This window comes from Dermacentor silvarum, chromosome 3, assembly GCF_013339745.2.
Source record: "Dermacentor silvarum isolate Dsil-2018 chromosome 3, BIME_Dsil_1.4, whole genome shotgun sequence".
NCBI classification, from domain to species: domain Eukaryota; kingdom Metazoa; phylum Arthropoda; class Arachnida; order Ixodida; family Ixodidae; genus Dermacentor; species Dermacentor silvarum.
Window position 1 is genome coordinate 119096580 of NC_051156.1, and position 20989 is coordinate 119117568.

At 45.9% G+C, this 20989-nt stretch overlaps 1 protein-coding gene across 1 annotated transcript in view; it reads right to left on the reverse strand.

Moving 5' to 3' along the window:
* Positions 1-20402, reverse strand: part of LOC119445746 (short transient receptor potential channel 3) — a 58854-nt gene extending 38452 nt beyond the window's left edge. Inside the window, exons 1-4 of the mRNA XM_037710033.2 lie at positions 20293-20402; positions 15038-15304; positions 7797-7993; positions 3199-3332 (exon numbers count right to left, since the gene is read on the reverse strand). Coding sequence (XP_037565961.1) covers positions 3199-3332; positions 7797-7993; positions 15038-15199 — 493 coding nt within the window. The 5' untranslated portion in view covers positions 15200-15304; positions 20293-20402. The remainder of the gene's footprint in view (positions 1-3198; positions 3333-7796; positions 7994-15037; positions 15305-20292) is intronic.
* Between the last annotated feature and the right edge of the window lie 587 nt (positions 20403-20989).

Consider the following 20989-nt stretch of genomic DNA (forward strand, 5'->3'; position numbering starts at 1 on the left):
GTACGACAAAACCTAATTCTGCTACAAGGAAACTCAAACATTTCTCCCCGACATGTGCGCGTCGGGGCAAAAGTAAACAAATAATAAAATAATAAAAAAGGTGCTAGGGCCTTCACATTTTAATATAAGACCACTTATATTACCCCTCGAAGAACGTCTTTCCAGCAATGCATTTCAGTTTGAAAGTGAAGCCGGCCTTAAGGGCTTGGTGTAAGCTTGGTTTTTGTAAGGTGGCTTTCCCACGTTCACTGTTGCAGTGAATGAAGTCGACTTGCCGTATGCGAACGATGCGATGCGAATGGGTCCTGATGACGCCATCGCGTTTTACTCTTAAAGACGAAGCTTAAGCTTCCTCCAAGTTTTTTTGCAGTTTCTTCTCTTGTGTGCCGGTAATGAGTGCTTCGCATGTGGCCGGAAAAGCTGAGCTGATGCACAATGCATAGGCCCATCGGTTTCGGCAATACCCCTCATGCCATGTCGGCCGTGTTTCTAGGAAGAATATTAGACTGAGCGAGTTTGAAACTGCAACCCGAAACAAATGGCGATAGACAAGTGACCCTTTAACCCGTCTTTCAATTCAGCTTTTCATACTAGTCTTGGTCTTTCTTGTGCTGTGCTTCGCGCGGTCCGCAGGTGTTGTGCACAACGATAGACTGGTTCTGGCAGACGTTTTTGATAGTGGTGCTCGATTTTGTGAGGTAGCCGCCATTCTTGCCTTGGTTTGTTCTGTCTGCCGGTGGTGGTTTTTTCTAATGAGGGTTGTCTGGTCGAGCAATTAAGCGATTCATTTGCGCGCTTTGGTGCGCCTCTTTACGTTTACAAAGAGCTCCTGAGTAGCATGCAGTATTACGTGCTTGTATCATTTGTACAGCTTTCACATGTCCTTCAGCAGTCAATCCTTTTGCACATTATTTAGTTTCGTTATGCTCTACTGCTTGAAAGCAGAAATTTCATTGCTAGTTCTGCTATTTAAGCACATAGATGTCTGCTTCCATGATAAAGGAGATGCTATAGCTGTGGATTTCTACTGTGGCATGTTAACCTAATCACTAATTTTAGAGAAACTCGAAACCGGTTACTTTAGATGTCTTAAGCTACTTTGTACTTCTTATCCCCACATTCAGAAATGTGCATTAACTTGAAGTATACATGCTGGACTTGGTCAAGTTAAAGCCCAACGCGAACGCGCCCAAGCAAAGGCGGTATTTTGCAGCGATGCAATATGCTTTATTCTATGGTAGTCTTATCATCCACCGCTCACGGCCGGCTGATCCCGTTGATAGCGTGAGCGTACCGTGACTCTGACCACTGACCAGGCGCGAAAACCACGAAAAGGCATTAACATAGGAGAGGCATCACCACAAAACACAGGCCTTGGGCACGTCCACGCCTGTCGTTATAGTGACGAAGTCAAGCATGGGCAAGGGCGGATTTCTCAATGTGCGGTACGCACACACATGGGATACGCACACACATAGGTACGGACACACATTCGCGTATCACCCCTGTTATTAAATGTCTCCGTCACGTAAGGCAATGAATGGAAAGTACCCCCTCAAGCAATATGGTAAACGTGGCCTCCCCATCACGACGACAAAAGAGAAGTGAAATTACAGGCTGTAATGACGAGCGGCAACGGATTCAGACATCCTTGCCCTGGTTCTCGCGTGTTCACAGCACTTGTTTAACTGTTTCCGAACAAATGTTCACCAATGGAGTCACACAGCAGCGGTAAAACAAGCCCTGCAATTTAAGGCGGGTGCACGATCGGCGGGTACACGGAGCGCCAGGTGCCTGCGGAAGATCGAGTTGCGTGCCACGTCGCTAAATTCACAAATAAAGATACGTGTATTGGAATGTTTCGTGTGTAATAATTCCTCCGGTTATGAATTCCTCCCCTAGCGCTCTAGCTTCTCTGGATCCGTCAGTTAACTCAGACCTTCTGAGGTGGCCCGGCCGCGAAACACCTTTAAATGTAACGGTGTGGATAACTCCGAAAAAGTGTTAGCAAATCATCGCGATATGTACTGAGGGTTAACACACCTTGTAGAGGCGCGGTTCTGTGCGTCGTTCGATATATATCGAGCACGTGCACCGGCACCCGGGAGTCCAAAATTATGTAGGCTTATAGACAACGCCCTCAGTAACTTTGTTTAGTATTCGTAAGGAGATGAATCTTACCCGCCGTGCTAATCAGCTATATTAGAGGGATCGATTGCTTAAGAACCTCACGAAGGCTCTCTGCCTCGCTTGGACGAAGTATACCGCAACCGAATGTTACGCAGTAGCCGTCCCTTTAGTGTGTATAGTCAAAAATTTGGTAAAGAAGAGAACCCTTCCGGTTGTACGAGAATATTAAACAGACATAAAAAATTTTACACGCTCGTCCATGCATTTATCACCCTTCACCGGTTTACCCGGTTAGCGGGACAGTGGTTGACAGTGGAAACGCGGGTAGCGTCATCTTGTAATGCTTTATCCAACCTCTGCGTATTAGAAACGCTTTGATGCTGCATGGGTGTTCTCGTCAAAGGAAAAAGCATAAAAGGACCGCATGCTTGCGATTACGTCGCTAGCGACGCTTTGCACCACCAGTGAAATAAAATGATGTAGTTCATTGCAGCCTTAGCTTACTGTGCTCTCGGGTTATGCTATGCATCGCAAGGTGCAGCGCTACCAGCGTTGTTGCCTCCGTTATTGCCGGCACGCTATTGCACAAACGATAATACATTTACGGACAAGCTAAGATGTGCTAAGATATGGCACTCTCTTCATTGCATCCGCTTCGTAAGCGCACACTGGCTCCAGGGTCAGAGTGAATGGTCGCAACGGCTTCGCTCTCGCAACCGTTGTTTGCCAACAAACGGGAAATTAAGTTTTGACTTCTTCAGAACTAATTGGACTCGCATGTTGTGAGTGGCCATGGCACGCTCATTTTGTGAGATTGTTCAGCGGCTCTTACGTCCATGGGACTGGCGAGAAGCATCGACCTAGAAATGGCACGTTGGACGAAATGGATTGTCTTGGCTTATACAATAGTGTCATCAGGCACCTCGGGGCGTGACGACTGCGTACTTTGCCTTTGCATTTTCGCTCTCGTACTTTATACTAAAGCTGTTCAAGTCACGAGTACCCGAAGTCCCTGCAATATGGAATCATTCTGCCCCACGCCAAGCCATGAACTTAAACAGTACTTACACCCAGGTTCGTGTGGCTTCTGTATTGTGTGGCCTCGGTCCAGGAGCATTTTGGTGATCTCGAGGTCGCCAGCGATAGCAGCTGCCATGAGCGGGGTCATGTTGCCAACTGGTACAGTGCACGGCCCGTGCGCTCTGAAACGACGGGTATGAGCTGGCCGTCGTCTCGTTTTGTCATACACCACGGCTTCCTCCTTAGCTCTGCCGTACAATCAACGCAATCTCTGAAACAACCTAATGCACAATATCGAAGCGACAAAACTTAGCGGCAATCACAGTGTAAAACTGGGCGAGTTGGTCGATCTTCGTAGTAAAAGCAGCGCAAACGGAATGGCGACACAAGACAAAGAAGTATGCAAGATCAGCGCCTGTCCCGTGCACTTCTCTGCCTTGTGTTACCGTTATTCGTGCGCTGCTTTTAGTATGAAGTATATAGAAACATAAACTCGGGAGTATAAATACTTCTCGTTTTTTTTTCGTTTTTTATGTCGAAGCTTCATTTGCGTGCTTGGTCGCAAGGTGAAGAATTCGACATGGTCACTATTGGCTGCTACTACGAATTCGGCGCAAAGCATCAAGGACAGTAAAAACGTGGTCAGCACTGATGCGCAGGCTGGCCGGTGTATTCAAACGGCAAGTTAAAAACCGCAGACTATAAAATTATGCGACAGGATGGTCTCATCAAAAAGATACATATTACGCCAAATTTAGAGAGAAGTCTAAAGCGGCAAGAGAGGTCAAGACAAAACGCGAATGGAAAGTGGATTTTTATTCCACGCGTCTCCCGTAGCCCTTTAGAGCAGTGCAAATCTAGTCAGGGTGAAACCCGTTCGAGCAAATATAAGAAACACATCAACTAAACCTCCAAATTACACGAGTACTCGCAGAATTTTCCAAGGTATTCCACTAATTTTCCCGTGTTTGTCAACCCATCATTTTTAAATCTACATGTTTGTGCAGAGCTGTTTCACATCACGGGTGATGCCTGCCACTCCGAACTCGTGTAGTCGAACAATAAATATCAAGGTTGCGCTGGTTCGAACGAACGACCAAACAAACAAGGAAAATAATAATTCAAAGTAAATAACAGTGGACATCACAACACATGCCATTAGCACTACAAGTAATGTGAGATTGTGAAAATAAGCAAAATAAAATAAAGTTGGACCACAGTCATCGGCCGGTCACGTCCGTTTCGAGTAAGTCCGGTTTACAGCACATAGATAGAATTTTAGGCGCACTACATGAAAACCTTAAAACGCAACATAGGAATAAGTGCATAAAGACAGTTCACACATTTCACTATTACGAGTTTCCTACTAGCCCAACAGCAACTCCTATTAAGCTACGGTATCAAGCTACAATGGGCCCTTCGTTGACCGGTGCGTGTGGGGGGTGTTCTTGAATGAATGCGTGTGTGGGTGTGTGCATGAATACGGGAGTGCAAAATTGCACCTATTTACTTCACGACGATAGTGCACGCAGAACGTACAACATTACTGCACCAACTATCCCCAGTTTTTTTTTTTTTTTACAACTCCATTAATTCTTTTCTGGCTGTATGATTGGGCCGAGTTGGCACTCCGCAAATAAGAATTCATAAATAGGAACGCTCTTTACTGTTACAAACATAAACAATAATTCATAAAGGCAATTCGTATTTATATAGATACGTACATATAAAAATCTATAAATCATAATTGCTATATGTACATGATAATTTATAGATAGAAAATTTGCTATCTTATGCTTTTTGAAGTCGCTAACTGCACATTTTATTCTGTTTAATTGTTGGAATTCAATTCAATTCAATTCTGGGACCTTACGTGCCAAAGCCACGATTTTATTATGACGCATGCCGTGGTTGGAGACTCCGGGTGAATTTGGACCACACACGGTTCTTTAACGTGCCCCTAATGCACGGGACACGGGCGTTCTTGCATTTCGCCTCTATCGAAATGCGGCCGCCGCGGTAGGGATTTGATCCCGCGACCTCGTGCTAGGCAGCGCCACGCCATATAGCTGTTAAGCCACCGCGGCGGGTAGTCTAATTGTTGGTCATGGCGGCAATATTTTTCCAATGAACCCAAATTTGACTACACCGCCAACGAGCAGACATGAAGCGTATTGACAGATTCGCGACCAAAGCACTCGTTGCGTAATGCGTTCGCACTCGAGCTTCAGGTATAGTTTCATACTCATTGCGAAAAGAACGCCCTTGCGCAAGCAGGTGCTTTTACAAAACCGTCCCTCTCGTGCAGAATGTATGTGCTACTCTTATGACTCATCGCCACGGAACGTATGGAACGGAGCAAAGGATAAATGGCACGTGCGGAATGACTCAACAGCAACGCATACAGCCCCAAAAAAGGAGTAATTGGCGCCTGCTGAATGTGCCAGCTATAATTTATCTTACACGCGTCTGCATCAATGCTACGTGGAGTGCATTTTACCTTTAAAGGTTTATTATCATTTCTCTAAAACAGGTATGCAGAGCAAAATACTAAGTACTGCCATGATGTAGGGCCGTTCGAAATTCTGTGAACCACTTTGTCACTCAGAAACACGTGTTGCGCCAAGCTTCGAAGACTGTGTGTGACGTCACATGACAGCTTGGCGGCATATGCATGTAGATGTATGTAGACATTGTTAGCCAACAGTGAATCCGACGGTTGAGAGGGCAGATATGTGCGTCGGAGTTAACGTGTTATTGCGAGACTCCTTTCGCCAGAACGAACGAATGAACAAGCGAACGAACAAACGAATGAATGAAGAGACCTGCGCAGCACTCGAACAGAGCTTCTAAAACAGGCAGCGCAAAGAAGAACGTTTTGGAAGAGAGACGGCAGAAACGCTAATTTTCAACCAATTTAATTCAGAGGAAAAGTGACGTAAACACGCAAAATGGAGTTTTCAATGGCTCAAGAAATCGGCCGTCGAAACCAAAAAATTGCTCAACTAAAGCCAAACTTTGCACATAGAGGATTACATACAGATTATTTAGGTGAATAAATGTGGTTTTATAAAGAAGCATGGCTCTGTTTCTTTTTTTTATTCGTTTCCCATTGAGTGACGTGACCGAACGGCACCCACTTCCGACAGATCGCGTTAGTGGGTGATGTCCAAAATTTCTGAACATGTTTCTGTTGTATTATGTGGGTTCATAATGGATGCACCTCTGGTTAGGTTTGATTCTTTGTCTTAATTTCCTTTTTCTGTAAATTCTCAGTCTGTCTCTCTATGTATCTTGTGGTATCACTATAACTGTTAGTAGGGGTAGCGTTTATTTCTTATCTGTTTTGGGAATAACCGGCTCTAACGCAGCCTGTATTCCCCCCTTTTTTTTTGCAGCTGTCGATGGTGGTTAAAAATATGGCGGCCATGAAATTGATGGCCTGCCAGAATTCCGTCTGGCTAGGAGGCATTGTAGTAAATAATAAACACAACACCGACTAAGGTGTATTTGTATTGAATCAAGTTAGCTTACTTCACCGTTTGCTGTCAAGGTAAGCTACGCTCCCGTGGAGGAGCCGGAACATCTTTTATTTGAATATATTTGTACCTCGGTCAGCGCTGCGTGTATTATTCATTATAGCAGCCACGACGTCACCAGCTCTTCCGGCGCGCGCAAAGCATCAAACCCATGGTCTTCGAAATCATGGGGCGCCATGCTATTGTAACAAAGCATTCTCGGTTGCCGTGCGGAAACTGAGGCACACACGGAAAAGTTTTGCAGCGTTGTCCGGTTTCAAGTTTACTAAAAAAAATATGGCTCTTGCGTATTACTACTGGACCTGTGTGGTGACTGCGAGCAAGCCATGGCGCTATTTAGGAAGCGTTCCTACATTTATATTTTTTTCTTTGTTTTGATGCTAACTTCCATTGGTTTCTACTACTCTGAGGAAGCAGTCGACGGACGATATAGGAGGTTTACAAGGAGATATGGTAACCACTTGATAACCTTGCCCGTGCATTCTTAACGCTTACGGATTGCCTGGTCACACGAGCCCTGGACGACAGTAGCACTTACAGTCGGAAGCTGGTAGCGACATTTTAATTCTGATGCTTTATCCAACTAAGATGCGTTTTAATCACTTTTGGGTCGCGTGAGCGTTCTCCTCGAGGGACTATCATCAAATTCAGTGCACGTTAACGATTAAGACCCTGAGGAATGCATGGCTGCGCGAACAGAAAAGAAAGGCTTGGTAAGGAAAGTAGGAAACGATAGGTCAGGCGCTGACCCTAAGACCCTACCAACGCTTTAGATTATTAGTTAAATATAGTATGTTAAGTCACTGCAATAGTGTCTCATGTGTGCTCTCGGGTTATGTCTGCGTTACAAGATGCCGCCATACCATAGTTGTAGCCGCCGTACACATCTCCTGTAACCCGGCATTCCGCAAACGAAAAAAAAAATGTTTATGGGCGAGCTAAAACTCTCTTAATAACAACTGCCACCGGCTTGCATTATAGTACCGTGAAGAGTATTAGAAGACCTGGAAGTTTCAGTGCCGTTGTAGACGTATCGATCGTCCGAACAAAGGCGTGTCGCCCCGTAGAAATGCCTTAGAAATAGAACTCGGCTATAGCGGTGCGCACCCGTCCAGCAGAATGCGCGTGAGGCGTATGTCTCCGCGCTGAATGGCCACCAGCAGGGCGCTCTGCACGTGGTCAGCGTCCAGGGCGCGCAGCCTGAGCAGCTCGACGCTCAGCTCGACGTCGCCGTTCTGCGCGGCCACCTCCAGTGCCCGCAGGCCCCGCATGTCGCAGCAGTTCACGTCCAGCAAAGGGTGTGCCTGCGTGGTGCAATCGGAAACACGGTTGTTGCTGTAAACGCTGCCCAAGAATGGGTGCCAGAAGTAGTGACAGATGGGCGAGTCGGTACCGATTCATATTAACTGCGCTACAACACGGCGACTATAAGAAAGAACAGAGGACGAAAGCGCCCTTTTGTCCTTTGTTTTTTTATTATTAGTCCCGGGGTGGTTGCGCAGTTAATATGAAATTGAATGCGTGGATTACAGTAAAGTCGAAAGCCTGTCATTTCAAGTAGTCATACACGCGTTAGGGTGACAGCCTACAGGACAGAAATCTCGAGTTCTCATGCAGTGCATGAGGACATGGTGTCCCCACTCTTCTATATTAGTGCGTTGTCACAAATTTAGGCCAGTTATTCAATTGGAACGATGGACTCAATACCCGGACGGTCGTTTTTGAACCTGCAATGAAATTATTTAGACAATCGTATTTTTCATTGCAATAATATTGCGATACACGTCTTCTCTTTACTGGTTACTGAGCTATTGTCATGTTCTTGTAAGCAACTGCTGGGGCAACACAAGTAAATGGAGTTGCGTTCGCTAAGTACACCTTCATCCTCTTCCAGTGTTTTGCTTTAAACAAGACTTCGTTCCATAACCGCGACTATCGTATACAGACCTCTGTGTTATTTTAACCAACAATCAGCTAACGATCTGGGATGAGCCTCACGACAAAATATGTAAGCACAACGGAATGTCCGATCTATTGGACAGACAACAAACTATCTCGTATTCCGGCGCTAAATCACACACCGCAGTACTGATGGTTTCAGTCGCCATTTCGACGTCGCGTAGTGACTTAACTACTAATCAGGAGATTAAGTCGGCTGTGTGAAAAAGAAAATATACATACATATGCGAATACGACACACATGTTGGAATATATGTGAAGCAAATGTTTCGTGAATCTGTTAATTGCTATCAAACTGTTCGTGTTCTGCACAGCGTTTTGCAGCTACATAGCCATTACGTGCTTGCTCAGCAAAACGCGGAGACCACCACTACCACACTACACATGTGACCCTTGTGACAGTGGTGTAAAATGTCTCGGGCAATCGCTCCAGTGTTCAATACGCCATCTACAGGATCAACCCAGTTTACTATTACACATGTCCAGAATTGGACCACTATATTCGGCGAGAAATCAACCGCGTAGACGCGGCAAACCCGAGAGAAATTGGCATAGAAACTTGCAGGTAAAAAAGGAATTATTATTTTACGGCGTGTGTTATGCTGGCAGTAAGCACATTATGCACCGTTTTTTTTTTAATTGCGTGATTCCGTACAGAAGAAAGCCTGACGCCGGCTAATTAGCACGCCTAGTACAGATGGCTATATATAAACCGATTTGTTATACGAGTTGTGTCTTGCGTGCGGACCATTCGACAAGACAGCAGCAGCAGCCACGGTCCTCGAAGTCCAAGACGTATCAGAAAGAAACGCTTCGTTCACAAATTTATTCAACTTATATCATGATAGTACCAGGTAGCCCATCTTTCATAAAACGTAACCGCATGAACGGCAGAAAGCTGTGCGCTACGAACAGGCATCATTCCCCAGCGCCAGCAACACTAAACTCGTAACACATAGTCGCAGTTTTTTCATAGCCAAGCCCCATGAAAAGATGTTTAAGAAATACATGCATAATAGATTAGTTCCGCACATGTGTACGATTTTCTTTTTGAACGCATACGACTGTGCGTTGTGATTTTGTTGTTGATTCAGATTTATTTCTGGATAATTACCCTGCATCTGCTGGAGAATAAGGCTTACTGCTGGAATAGCGCTTCACTATGCATTTCTTTTATTTTTGTTTTGTTTGTGCATTCCCAACATTTTAAAGGAAGCAATAAAATAGATTAGTCTAAAAGGGCCTGGTTAATGCTTGTATCCTGGTGATAAGTCAGAAGCGCACGCGTAACGTGGAAAGCACCAGTAGACCATCCCCATTCGGTCTCGAAACACTTTATAGTTTCAGGTGTGCAAGGCTCGGGGCGTGATTCAAGGTCAATGCCCGGTGTACAGGAACGGCAAGACGGCCAATTGTCCACAATGCCGTTCTAGTTCCTTCGCACAGAGCATTTTTGTTAAGTTCACTGAACAATTCTTGCTGAAAGCGTTAAGTCTGATGAACACTTTCTACGATCGACAAACACACAAGCGACGACGCTTCTTCTGGCGTAGCTCACTGGCAATCTGGCTGCCGGACGGACGGAAGCGCTGTACTCGACTCAACTGGCCGGCCTGGCTGACCAATCGACCGACGTACTGACTGACCGGCCGACCAAATGTCTGACTGAATGAAATAATTCAATATGCCAGAAGATCTATGAGAGACACCGTACGGGACCGCTCGGCTGCAATGTTGAACCCCGAAAGCTCTTCAACGTGCACCCAAAAGTCCCTAGACGAACCTTTCTAGATCTACACGAGCCATTTTTCCGAGATTTTCTAGGTCATTACTGAAACGTTTACCTGTTTATTGTTCGTAGTTTATAACCGGTAACAAATGCTTTTGCGTTCTGAACATCTGCTATTCACTTGTGCGATGCGGCTACTTAGTGAATTGACAAAGCGGTACAAGTACAATACTTTTCATACTTTCAAAATCGGGTTGAATGCAAATAGCGATCACATTGGGGGAGCGTGTAGCTTTTTGACCATTTGGCGCAGGTTAGTGATATTCATTCGTTATGCAAGATATTGGGGATTACATCATGGAAAGTTTATGCTTCACTGACTTTAAATGGTAGCTTTCACTCGGTGCAGCAGAGTCAGTGGCGCTATCGCAGACGGCTATATCGCCGCCTGCTTGCGTTCCCAATTTACAAGGAGAACAAATCTTTGTGTGTCGCGTTGGCGGTTTGCACGTGTGTGCTTGCACATACAGGTTGTCCCAACTATCACGCACCAAAATTTAAACAACGAGAAATTGCGTTACTGGAAGAAAACTTATTGCATTTTGTTTGGCTCTTTTATTCGTTGCTGTGCTCGTTTGCTCGGTTACACCAAGAGACGACGCCGACGCAAAAGGCAGAAACGGGCGCCTAAGAGCTGCGCTCTAAAAACAGCAGCCTAGTATTCCGCCAATATAGTGATGCTATTTTATAGCGACAGCGACGACGATTCACTTTGTCCTGTATATTGGCTAATTGCAGGCCTAGTTTCAGTGTATTGCCAGACAAATCCCACAGTGTGTGCCCCTGTCTCTAATCACGTGCCTGACGCAGTTTTAGTTAATTCCATCTTATAGCAAGATCAACTTTGCCAAAGACAACGATGCATGTGGCACGCTGAAAATGGCCTACGTTGGGCATGTTATGACGTGCAAGAGAGACACAGCTGAAAGGGAAGAGAAAGCGGGGGGAGTTTAGCACAGAACAGAAAGTCCGGTTTGCTAGCCTTCACTGGTGAACGGGGAACGAGAGTTAGAAAGATAAGAAATTTGAGAAAGAGAGAGAGACAGGGACTAGACGCACATTGACCGCAGGCTATCACAACACAAGATAACTTGTTGTACAACGGAGCTTTGTTGTCCTATGTGCCCATCAGCTCCGCCGATGGGCACATAGATAGTCCTGGCTTTTGTGCTAGGCTAAGCGCTGCCAAGTCATTCCCAGCATTTTCCGGAATTCATTGATTATAATTCGATTATCGATTAGCTATTTATTGGTTATCGTCGCAAGTTAATTATTGGCCATGTATTTGGGCTAGGATAAGCACTACCAAGTCATTCCCAGCATTTCCGGAATATATTGATTATTTATCGATTATTGATTAGGTATTTATTGTCGATCGATACGCTATCGATGACTGTCTAAGCTTAAGTATTCCCAACCATGCTTAGCTAGACTTATCCAGGCTCAACTTCGCTAGTTCACAGGGGTATGTGCTATTGCGCTTGGACCCTTTCTGCACTTCTGCCAGGATTGGCCCACATTTTTTCCTACACGTTACGGACTTACGGCCGGCTTAAACAGCTCCGCAGTTAAATAATGGTGGAGTACCCTTACCGCACACCGCTGCGATAGCCTATAAGGTCGGTATTTCAAAATGATTTGCTCTGATAATGATCGTTGATCAAAGCAAGCTAGCGTAATTGCGAGTAATAATCTCTAAGTGCCGTAGTGAGGGCATTCAGATCTTTCTAACAGTCGCCGAGGTCAACGGCAAGTACTTTGGCATCTCGACAAGCTTGACAGATAGCGTTGGAAGTCATTCAGGGGATCCCTAGACCCAAGTCAACCTCTAAGATTGGCAGGTCATACGAAGCCTCCAGGCAACTCCACACCAAAGACACCCATTCCGTGCCGTGGCTTTACATCAACGCCGCACCGAATTGGAGGTAGCAGAGGACTACTGTAAGCCTACTGTGGACACGTCTAATGCAGCGACTTCCTCGACTCTCACCATCGCGCCCCCGTCACCTGATGAGCGACTCGAAGTACCTTTTACTATGCAAGAGCTTGACGCTCCAATTCCTGTTTCCTGACGCTCATCGGCACTAGGACCTGACGGAATCACGTATGCTGCACTCTGCCATCTTGGCACAGAAGCATGACGTATCCTTTTATGTTTTATATTGCCACTTGGGATTCAGTAAATGTTCTAGATAGCTGTAAATGTTGTCGAACTTATGCGTTTCTTAAACAGCTCCGGTTAGTTGGAGCTGTTTTCCTGGATATTAAGGGTGCATACGCCGTCGGTGGCCGGCTATACGCATGGATAGTTAGCTACTTCAGTGGCCGTACCGCTTATATGTTGACAAGTGATGGTGACACCGGCCAGTACAATATCCACCGAGGTGTTCCACTAGGGGAAGTTCTCAGTCCAACTCGCTTGAATGTTACATTGATTGGCGCTACATATGAACTTAATTAAATTAATTAAATTATTGGGTTTTCCGTGCCAAAACCACAATCTGATTATGAGGCACGCCATAGTGGGGGACTCCGAAAATTTGGACCACCTGGGGTTCTTAACTTCCTAACACGGTGAAGATTAGCGCATATGCGCACGAGATATGCACATGGGCATCTGGAGCCACCCGTCCCCAAATGCGTGCTAGACTTCAACGTGCAGTGACAATCACAGCTAAGTATCTTCCGCGTCAAGGCATCCAGCTCTCAACAACTAAATGTTCCGTGATTTCGGAAACGAATGACCAGGTATCACATAATTGGTAATGGAACAGCGATACCTGCAGTAACACACCACAGGTTCATTTGCGTAATCATAAACCGGGAACTATCTTGGTCAAGACACATCGCTGCACTGAAGTCAAAGCTGAGGAGTTCCGTTCGCGTCCTTCGCGTTGTTGCAGGAACAAGATGGGGTCCCTCGCAGTCGTCATTAGTCCAATTGTACCAAGCACTATTCATAGGGTATGTATGGTACAGCATGCCGGCGCTCTCAAGAATAGGACTTAGTTATGTGCACACGCTGGAGAGCATTCAAGCTCAAACATTGCGCACATGTTTCGGCCTCCCACGATGTACGTCAACCTGTGGAACAATAGCTGAAGCTGGTGCTTGTCCTATTGCTGTATACTTGATATGCGAGCCTCTTCGACGGTACCTTCGCGTGTTAACCCGACACAGACATATCATTTGTCATCGCTCCCTGCTACATACCCAGCTTGCAGCTTTTCAAGGACTATATCGCGTCATCAGAATATTCTACCTTCAAGAGTGTCTCCCGCGTGTATTTCGATAATACCCCCGTGGTCCCTACCGAACGCTTTCCTTACTCTACAGATCCCTGGAATTACAACAACGTCATGCGTTTCATCCATTGGCCTCAAGCAACTTACCCGGCTTCACATTTATGTAGAGTACAGAGATACTGTGCACGTGTATACGGATGGCTCTGTTACACCATATGCCTCCACTGCAGCCTGCGTCATACCACACATGATTATCGTGCGGCGGTTTAATTAAACTAGTCTATAGGTCCACATCAACTACGGCAGAACTTTTGTTATTTGGGAGGCACTTCGATTTTTCTCAGAGGAGCCTCCTCGTGCATGGACGATACTCTGCGCTCCCACGCTAGCTCTTCAAATCATTGACTGTGTGCTCAGACGGTGCCCGTATTATTTAATGACTATAGAAATCGTAGAGCATCTCGACCATGCAAATAGAAATGGGCTTAATATCACCTTTCAGTGAATACCTTCACACTGTGGCATGATAGAGAACGAATAGACAGACGCTGAAGGGAAAACTGCTTGAAATATTGCTTCTGAAGTACATATTCCATTCTCACGAACAGACACGAACACCCCACTTCGTTGTGTTATACGCAACCGTACGCTGAAGCACTGCGCCCAATCAGATCAACGACACAAGCGAGTGCATAAAGGGACCCAGAAATGAAATTCCCCGCAGGCCTCACAAGCTCAAAAGAAGCCAAGCAAGCACGGTGCACCGGATTCGCCTTTATGTCGCATTCACCAAGCGCTATAGGCATATCATAGTTTGCAGTGATACTAGCCCAAATTGTGAATACTGTCAGGTACCAGAAAAACTTGGTCATGTATTTTGCGTTAGTCCCGTGTACGCGCAAGAACGACAGAAACTGCTATCTTCCATTGCAAACATCGATAAGAGGCTGCTAACCGACGAGTTACCATTAAGTCCTTGGCCCAATGCAAACAGCGCAGCCCCGATAACCAGTGCCACTATAGCATTTCTACAAGCCACTGGGCTGGACGCACGGCTTTAGAGATGCCACAACGTTGTGAACTTGTATATACGAACCTCCTGCTCATATCATCATCATCATTAAACAGACCTTTTTATCCCCGTTCGTTTCCCCACTGTAGAGTAGCAGGCCGGAGCAAGTTACAGCTCAGGCCGACCTCTCTGCCTTCCTGTAAATAAACTTATATCTCTCTCCCTTCACACAGAACGTGTTGAAGGATCTCCTCGCGACTACAGCCATCACACGAGGCGATGTCGGCCATTCCGGTACGAAAACCGTGTTAGCGCGTGCAAACTGAGTCAGTCCATTCCTTACCTGAAGCACGGCTCTCAGTCCGAGGATGTCGCCGTCCCGCACCGCATCCAAGAACCGTTGCTCCTCGGGTTGCAGCCGCAGGCTCCTCTGAATCAAAGCTCGTCGCCTGACGACTGGTTCGTGCAGGGCGGAGCCACTGCTTTCGAAGGCCGCGTTGTCCATTGCTTACCGCTGGTTGGGGTTCGCTTCCTGCCTTCCTGGGTCAGGGAAGCCTGGTCCCTTCAGTGGCTGCTTGTTCTCCTTGATTTACTTTCTTCTGCTGTCGGTCTGCAATGACAGAAAGAATTCACGTAAACATTGCTTATAGGTGACTAACAAGGATTTTCATATTTCCAGCAATTCCCTTTTATTCAACCGCTGAATCATTCCCCGATTCGGGGAAGGCTTTTTGTTTTAGGCTATTTGTTTCTGCCTGCTGCCTTATAAGCATAGCATAATGGAAAGACAATCTAAATACCTTTTGTTCTGAGATCGCAATTGCAACGTCATACATCCCGGAAAACAAAACGGGAAAAGGAGCTCCGATTTTCTCGAGAAAAACGAAATAGATAATATGGAATTACACGCACGCACCTGTATGAACAAACTAGGTATGAGTGCCCACGAAGGGCACCTTTAATTCGTTAATCTGGTTCCGACACCTTGCAAGAAATAGGTCGACAATTATTTAACAGTGAGCGCAAATTTGAGCCTCCGCAAGTAGAAACGTATGCGGCACACAGATGCCGCTTTGAGTGGATATAAAATGAACAGTTTGCTCGAGAAGAATATAGTTACCGCCCGCAACCCATGATGCCGTGCAGAAAAAGTGGACGTTAGTAGAAAGGAGGATTTCCTGACTTAAAGCAGGGCAAATATGAGCAGAACGGACAACATTGCACAAACTGAATACCTTATTCCCACTGTTCAACACATTTTATTACCTCGCATGATGGAATGGAATAAGATCGAAAGGACGTGTAGCCACATGGTAATATACGATATGGCGTAGGTTCATTGGATTGCAAAAGGTGAACACATAATACAGAACGTGACAATACTAGCGGACTACTCTAGATGACAGTGAAGAGAAAGCTACGGCGGCAAAGCACACACAAGTGACAGCGCTTCTGACCAAAAGTCACACATTCGATCTCATTCGCGTTAGTTGCACCTGGGGAAGGGAACACATAAATGACTCATTTACAACACCTAAATAAGAGAGAAAACTCAACTGTGAGAGTTGAAGTTCGCTTATTTGGCGGCTTTCCCCTTTAGCGTCAGGGTAAATGCGAAACCGCCGCAGGTGGAAGCTGCGTCGATTCAGTGTCTGTTCTGAGAAACCAAAAGGGCTGCCAAAGCCTGCGGGAATACTTGGCGCTGTAACATATTTGCATAAGCTTAGCCCTGTTAGCTTTCTCTTCATAGCCACTGAAAGATGCCCGCGAGTCTAGCTGAGCTCGTTAGTACATATTGGCGAGCAAAAAACGGTAACGCGGGGCTCAAAAAAAACAAGCAGTTTCAAGTGTTTTATTCTTTCCCGCATTCGAAAAGTTTGCTCCCAAAGCCAAAACAGAAAGCCTCTTTACAGTAACCGTACATGGCGGGTGCACGTCCGGGAGCACGAGAAGAGGGTGAATTATGGAGACTACGGAGCCTAAGCGTTACGTAAGCACCACACAGAATGAATTTGCTGGAATATCTGTCGGGGTCATTCGTTTTCGGGTTTGACGCTTTTAACAGTGGAGCTGTTGCTAGCCGAGGCTGCGCCGTCCGTATGTCCACCGATGTCACGCAGGGGGCAGGTTCCCGCACCCATCGCTAGAGGCACGGCGTTCAATCAAAGGCCACCTGAGGAGAGGACCAATCAAAGTGCGCGCCGAGGAAGGGACAGAGGGAGAGGGAGTGCGCTCCCTTTCTCGCCATGGATTCCGCTCGGCGCGAGCGGTTGCGGGAGCTCGCCCGAGAGTGGCAGCGCCATCGCCAGGCGAATTCTACATTTCGAGCACGGGAATCGGCAGCGAAATGGCAGCCGCGGGAGAATAATCCGAAGCTACGCAAAAGGGAAGCGCAAGTCAAGCGTACTTGGAGGAAAGTGAACCCTGATTTGTCCTAGCAAGAGGCGGAACAAAGACGCAAGCGCCGAGAGATTCCTTTGACCGATGGTGCATGAGATTTCCTCGACCAGGAGACCGACAGGAAATTCGGTGCAATGTCCCATTGTCTTATTCTTTGTAAACGCGACTACTAAAAAAGCAACAAGCTTTCCCTCACTCAATGCCGACAGGCACTGCATTTGCGTATATATTTATAAAGGGTGTTTCAGCGAACATTTTCAAAACTTCTTTAGGTTGCCTGGGGCACATAGCACAATACTAGTTCATGAGCTGGTATATTCTAAGAGGCGGATATTACTTGCACAAAAAAAGTGAGATGCATAATTGACTAGTTAACAAAGTTCAATTATTAGGGTTTTTAACTAACTACGTTATGGCCATATTGCCATTTACAAATTGTAGCCGTTTAGTTCGCAAGGCGAATCCACTTTTAACGAATTCTCAGGATGACACCACTTTCAAGATATTAATTCCCCATCTTTTGGAGAAATGCATTGGCGTTCCAATTACTTATCAAAACGCCGGTTTATGCAATGAAGCACAAGAGTAACTGGAACGGCAATGCATTTCGCCGCAAAGTTTTGAAATTAATGTCCCGGAACTGCGGTCATCCGGGCATTCGTTCCAAGTGGATCAGCCTTGCGAACTCCACGGCTACAATTTGTAAATTACATATGGTCCATAAGGTCATTAGTTAAAAACTTAATTAGTGAATTTGTGTTTATTTGTATATTATACATTTCAATTTTTGTGCAAGTAATGTACGCCTCTTCGAGTAGACCAGCTGATGAACTACAATTTTCCTATCTGCCACAGACAGCCATTAAATATTTATGAAAGTGTTCGCCGAAGCACCCGGTATATGCCGGTATTCGCTTGAATGCTACGCGAAAAAGAGGCGTATACCACATTCATGCATTAATAATAATATTAATATGTGTTATAATTACCACTTGCTCGCAAAAGGCGGGCAGAGTTGAATATTTTGATCCCAACCTGCATTTATTATTACCATTTGCGGAAAGGCAAATTTTCGTAAAGGAAATCGGGTTTAAACAGATTCTCAGAAATTTTCTTCAGGGTGCGAAAATCTGTAATTCTCGGGGTTTACCCGAAAACGAACTACCCTGTAGTCAGGTACAACTTAAGAAGACAGGGAAGGCCTCGCCCAGATAACCGAAGCGCGGCAGTCCGATTGCCTCCACGACTAAAGAAATAGTCCCGCATACGCAATTCGACCCAGCTCAAAGCGCGGGCTGCCATGTGGTTCGTTGTCGGGGTCACCGGCTGTCATGCTCATGACGTCAGTCTAGAGTGCATGATGCAGCCATTGGTGCACCCGTCTTTGAAGGGCAAATGCCGCTGCTTTCTAAAGTTGTACCCGACTATAAACATCTGCTGCAATAGAAAGCACTGCACAAGATCTGCCACTGGCGCTACCCCAACAGGCATGAAGCACTTGTTTGTACTACTTGCCACTTTGGCTCAGTGGCCTTGGCAATGTGCTCATGAGCATGACGTTTCATGTTCCATAACCCACTGTGGCGGCCACATTCGTATGCAAGAACCCTCATGTAATGAGATTTAGGTGCATAGGTTCGAGAACCCGAAGTGGTTCGGATAATGCCTGAGCCCTTCACTATAATGTAGTAAAAGGGTGTATATAGGGGCGTTGTTAAGGAAGCGAAAATTAAAACAGCCTTTTTTCACGCATAAGGGTGTTAAAAGTTTTAGTGCGTATGGTGTGTGCACGTATGGGACGCTGAACTTGCAATCAATCATCACACTTACAAACACACGCACAAGTGTGTTCGTAGCCTGCCGTCGCTGAACATTTCTGCAAGCAACACCAACACAACAAACAAAGCAGTGATATATCCTGTGCGATCTAGAGTTCCTTTTCTACGCGGCCGATAAGCAATAGGTAGAAGGCCCGCTTCAACTACTGCATCTGTTCTTTGCAAGCGGGCTACATGGACGTACAGGGTAAACACATGAAACTTTAGCATGTAACTTATATAGAATGATAATAATAATTATAAGGAAATTCTTGCAAACACATTCGCATGCTCTAGCTACCGTTAAGTCCACTGTGCGACATCTCGAGCGCTTGATCAAGCTTAAGCCATCCTATTGGCGACATTTTTTTTCTTTTTGCTATAGGGTTTCTTGGAAGTGTCGGAATTCCTAGACCGAAAGAGAAAAGGTCGCCGCATCAGAGTGCACGGACGTTTCAGCATAATGCAATACTGCACATTTTTTTCGTTAAGTATTTGCATAAAAAGAAAAAAATTCATGCGCTAACTGATAAGGTGATGGAGTAGGTGTCGCAATCAGACAACAGGTTGTTGGCAAACTGAGTAGCATGGCAGTCTGCAGATAACCCCTAACCTGAAGAGGGCGGCATCTGGCCGCTTATCCGGACCTTTTGACCAATGGCCCAGTAATTGTTTCACTTTCTAAAGACAATGCTTGTTATTACTTATACGTAACACCTTGTTTACAAAGAAGACAACAATCTTTTATTTTCGGGGAGACATTAACAATAAACCGATAAGTCATAGTTGAAAGCCCCCCAACAAACAAGCAATTACTACAACCAAGCAAGCACCTCGACAGTGTACCAAAAGCAAATGCTTGCAGCCGCGCCTAACTTGAGTTCTGTAATTGCTGATAATCGCAGCAAGGCTTCCAAAGGGCAGCGTAAATTCATAATCACCGGCAGGAATTATGCGGGTCTTTGAAAATATACTTCTCTGCGGAAAAACAATGCACTAGTATTTGACGCCGGGAGGGGCACGAGAGCCAGCGCCAGTCTCTTGCTCATGACGGGTGCTGTCACATGCCGCCTAAAGCTCTGAACAAGGAATAGCGTGAGTTCAACAGTAAAATAAAAAGACAAGATGGAGGCTGCAAAATTTCGAAGAATTTCTTGCATTGCTCATAGCTGAGTGATTGTTAGGTGAGTATAAGGTGCGAACAGGCGCAAACATATCGCGAGAAGCAAGACGACAGCCGTTACCAACCAAATGCAGGTTTGTGCAACCAGCCTTGTTATTTCCCCTGAGTTGAGTGTGCGTGCTTGTTTGCGCCCAATCTCCATATAGTAAGATAATAGTTTACATGCGGAGAAGCTGTCGACAAAAATGTTCTGCTTACAGAATGACGAGGTGGAGCCGAGCATTGCGCCTCCTACGGCAGCCGCATACAGTGACGTTAACTGAAGCAAAAGCGGCGGGCCAGGTTGGGAAGCATCTACACTAACGAACACTTGGCGGAAAAAGCGCGCTCGACAGGCGTGGCTGCCACCTGTTCGCGATGCAAGCGTCATCGCCAGTCACTGGAACCAGGCAAAGCCACACCGGGCTATGCAATATGTTCCGGTGACCCTTCTCGGCTCTAGGCGCTGAATTCGTGGCAACTGCAGCTGGAAGGGACTGAGAATGAGGGAGATCAAGTGAGAGGCTGGGAAAGTTTATTAATGAAGCGGCACAGAGGTAAACTGTTCTACGCATAGTGACGTACTAACTTTCCGTACACTGACTACTCTGACGTACGCTTCTTTAGTTTGCTTCTCTGCAGAGATATATCAGAGGAAGGGAGGAGAATGAAAGTTGTGAAGGGTGTCGTGGAGGACATAAGTGTAGGGTCATAACAAGTGCGCACTTTAGAGATTCCCTTGGCTGTGAATTGATTTATTGCGACAGCTGCATTAGTTCACGGTGGACACCGACACCCTGTTTCTATGCATGCTTAATTTATTCTTCAAATAATTGCGCTCACCTATTATACGGCGGAGTGGACAAGATGCCAGCGGTTGTAGGGTGCTTGACGTAGGGTGTGCGGCCAATGAACA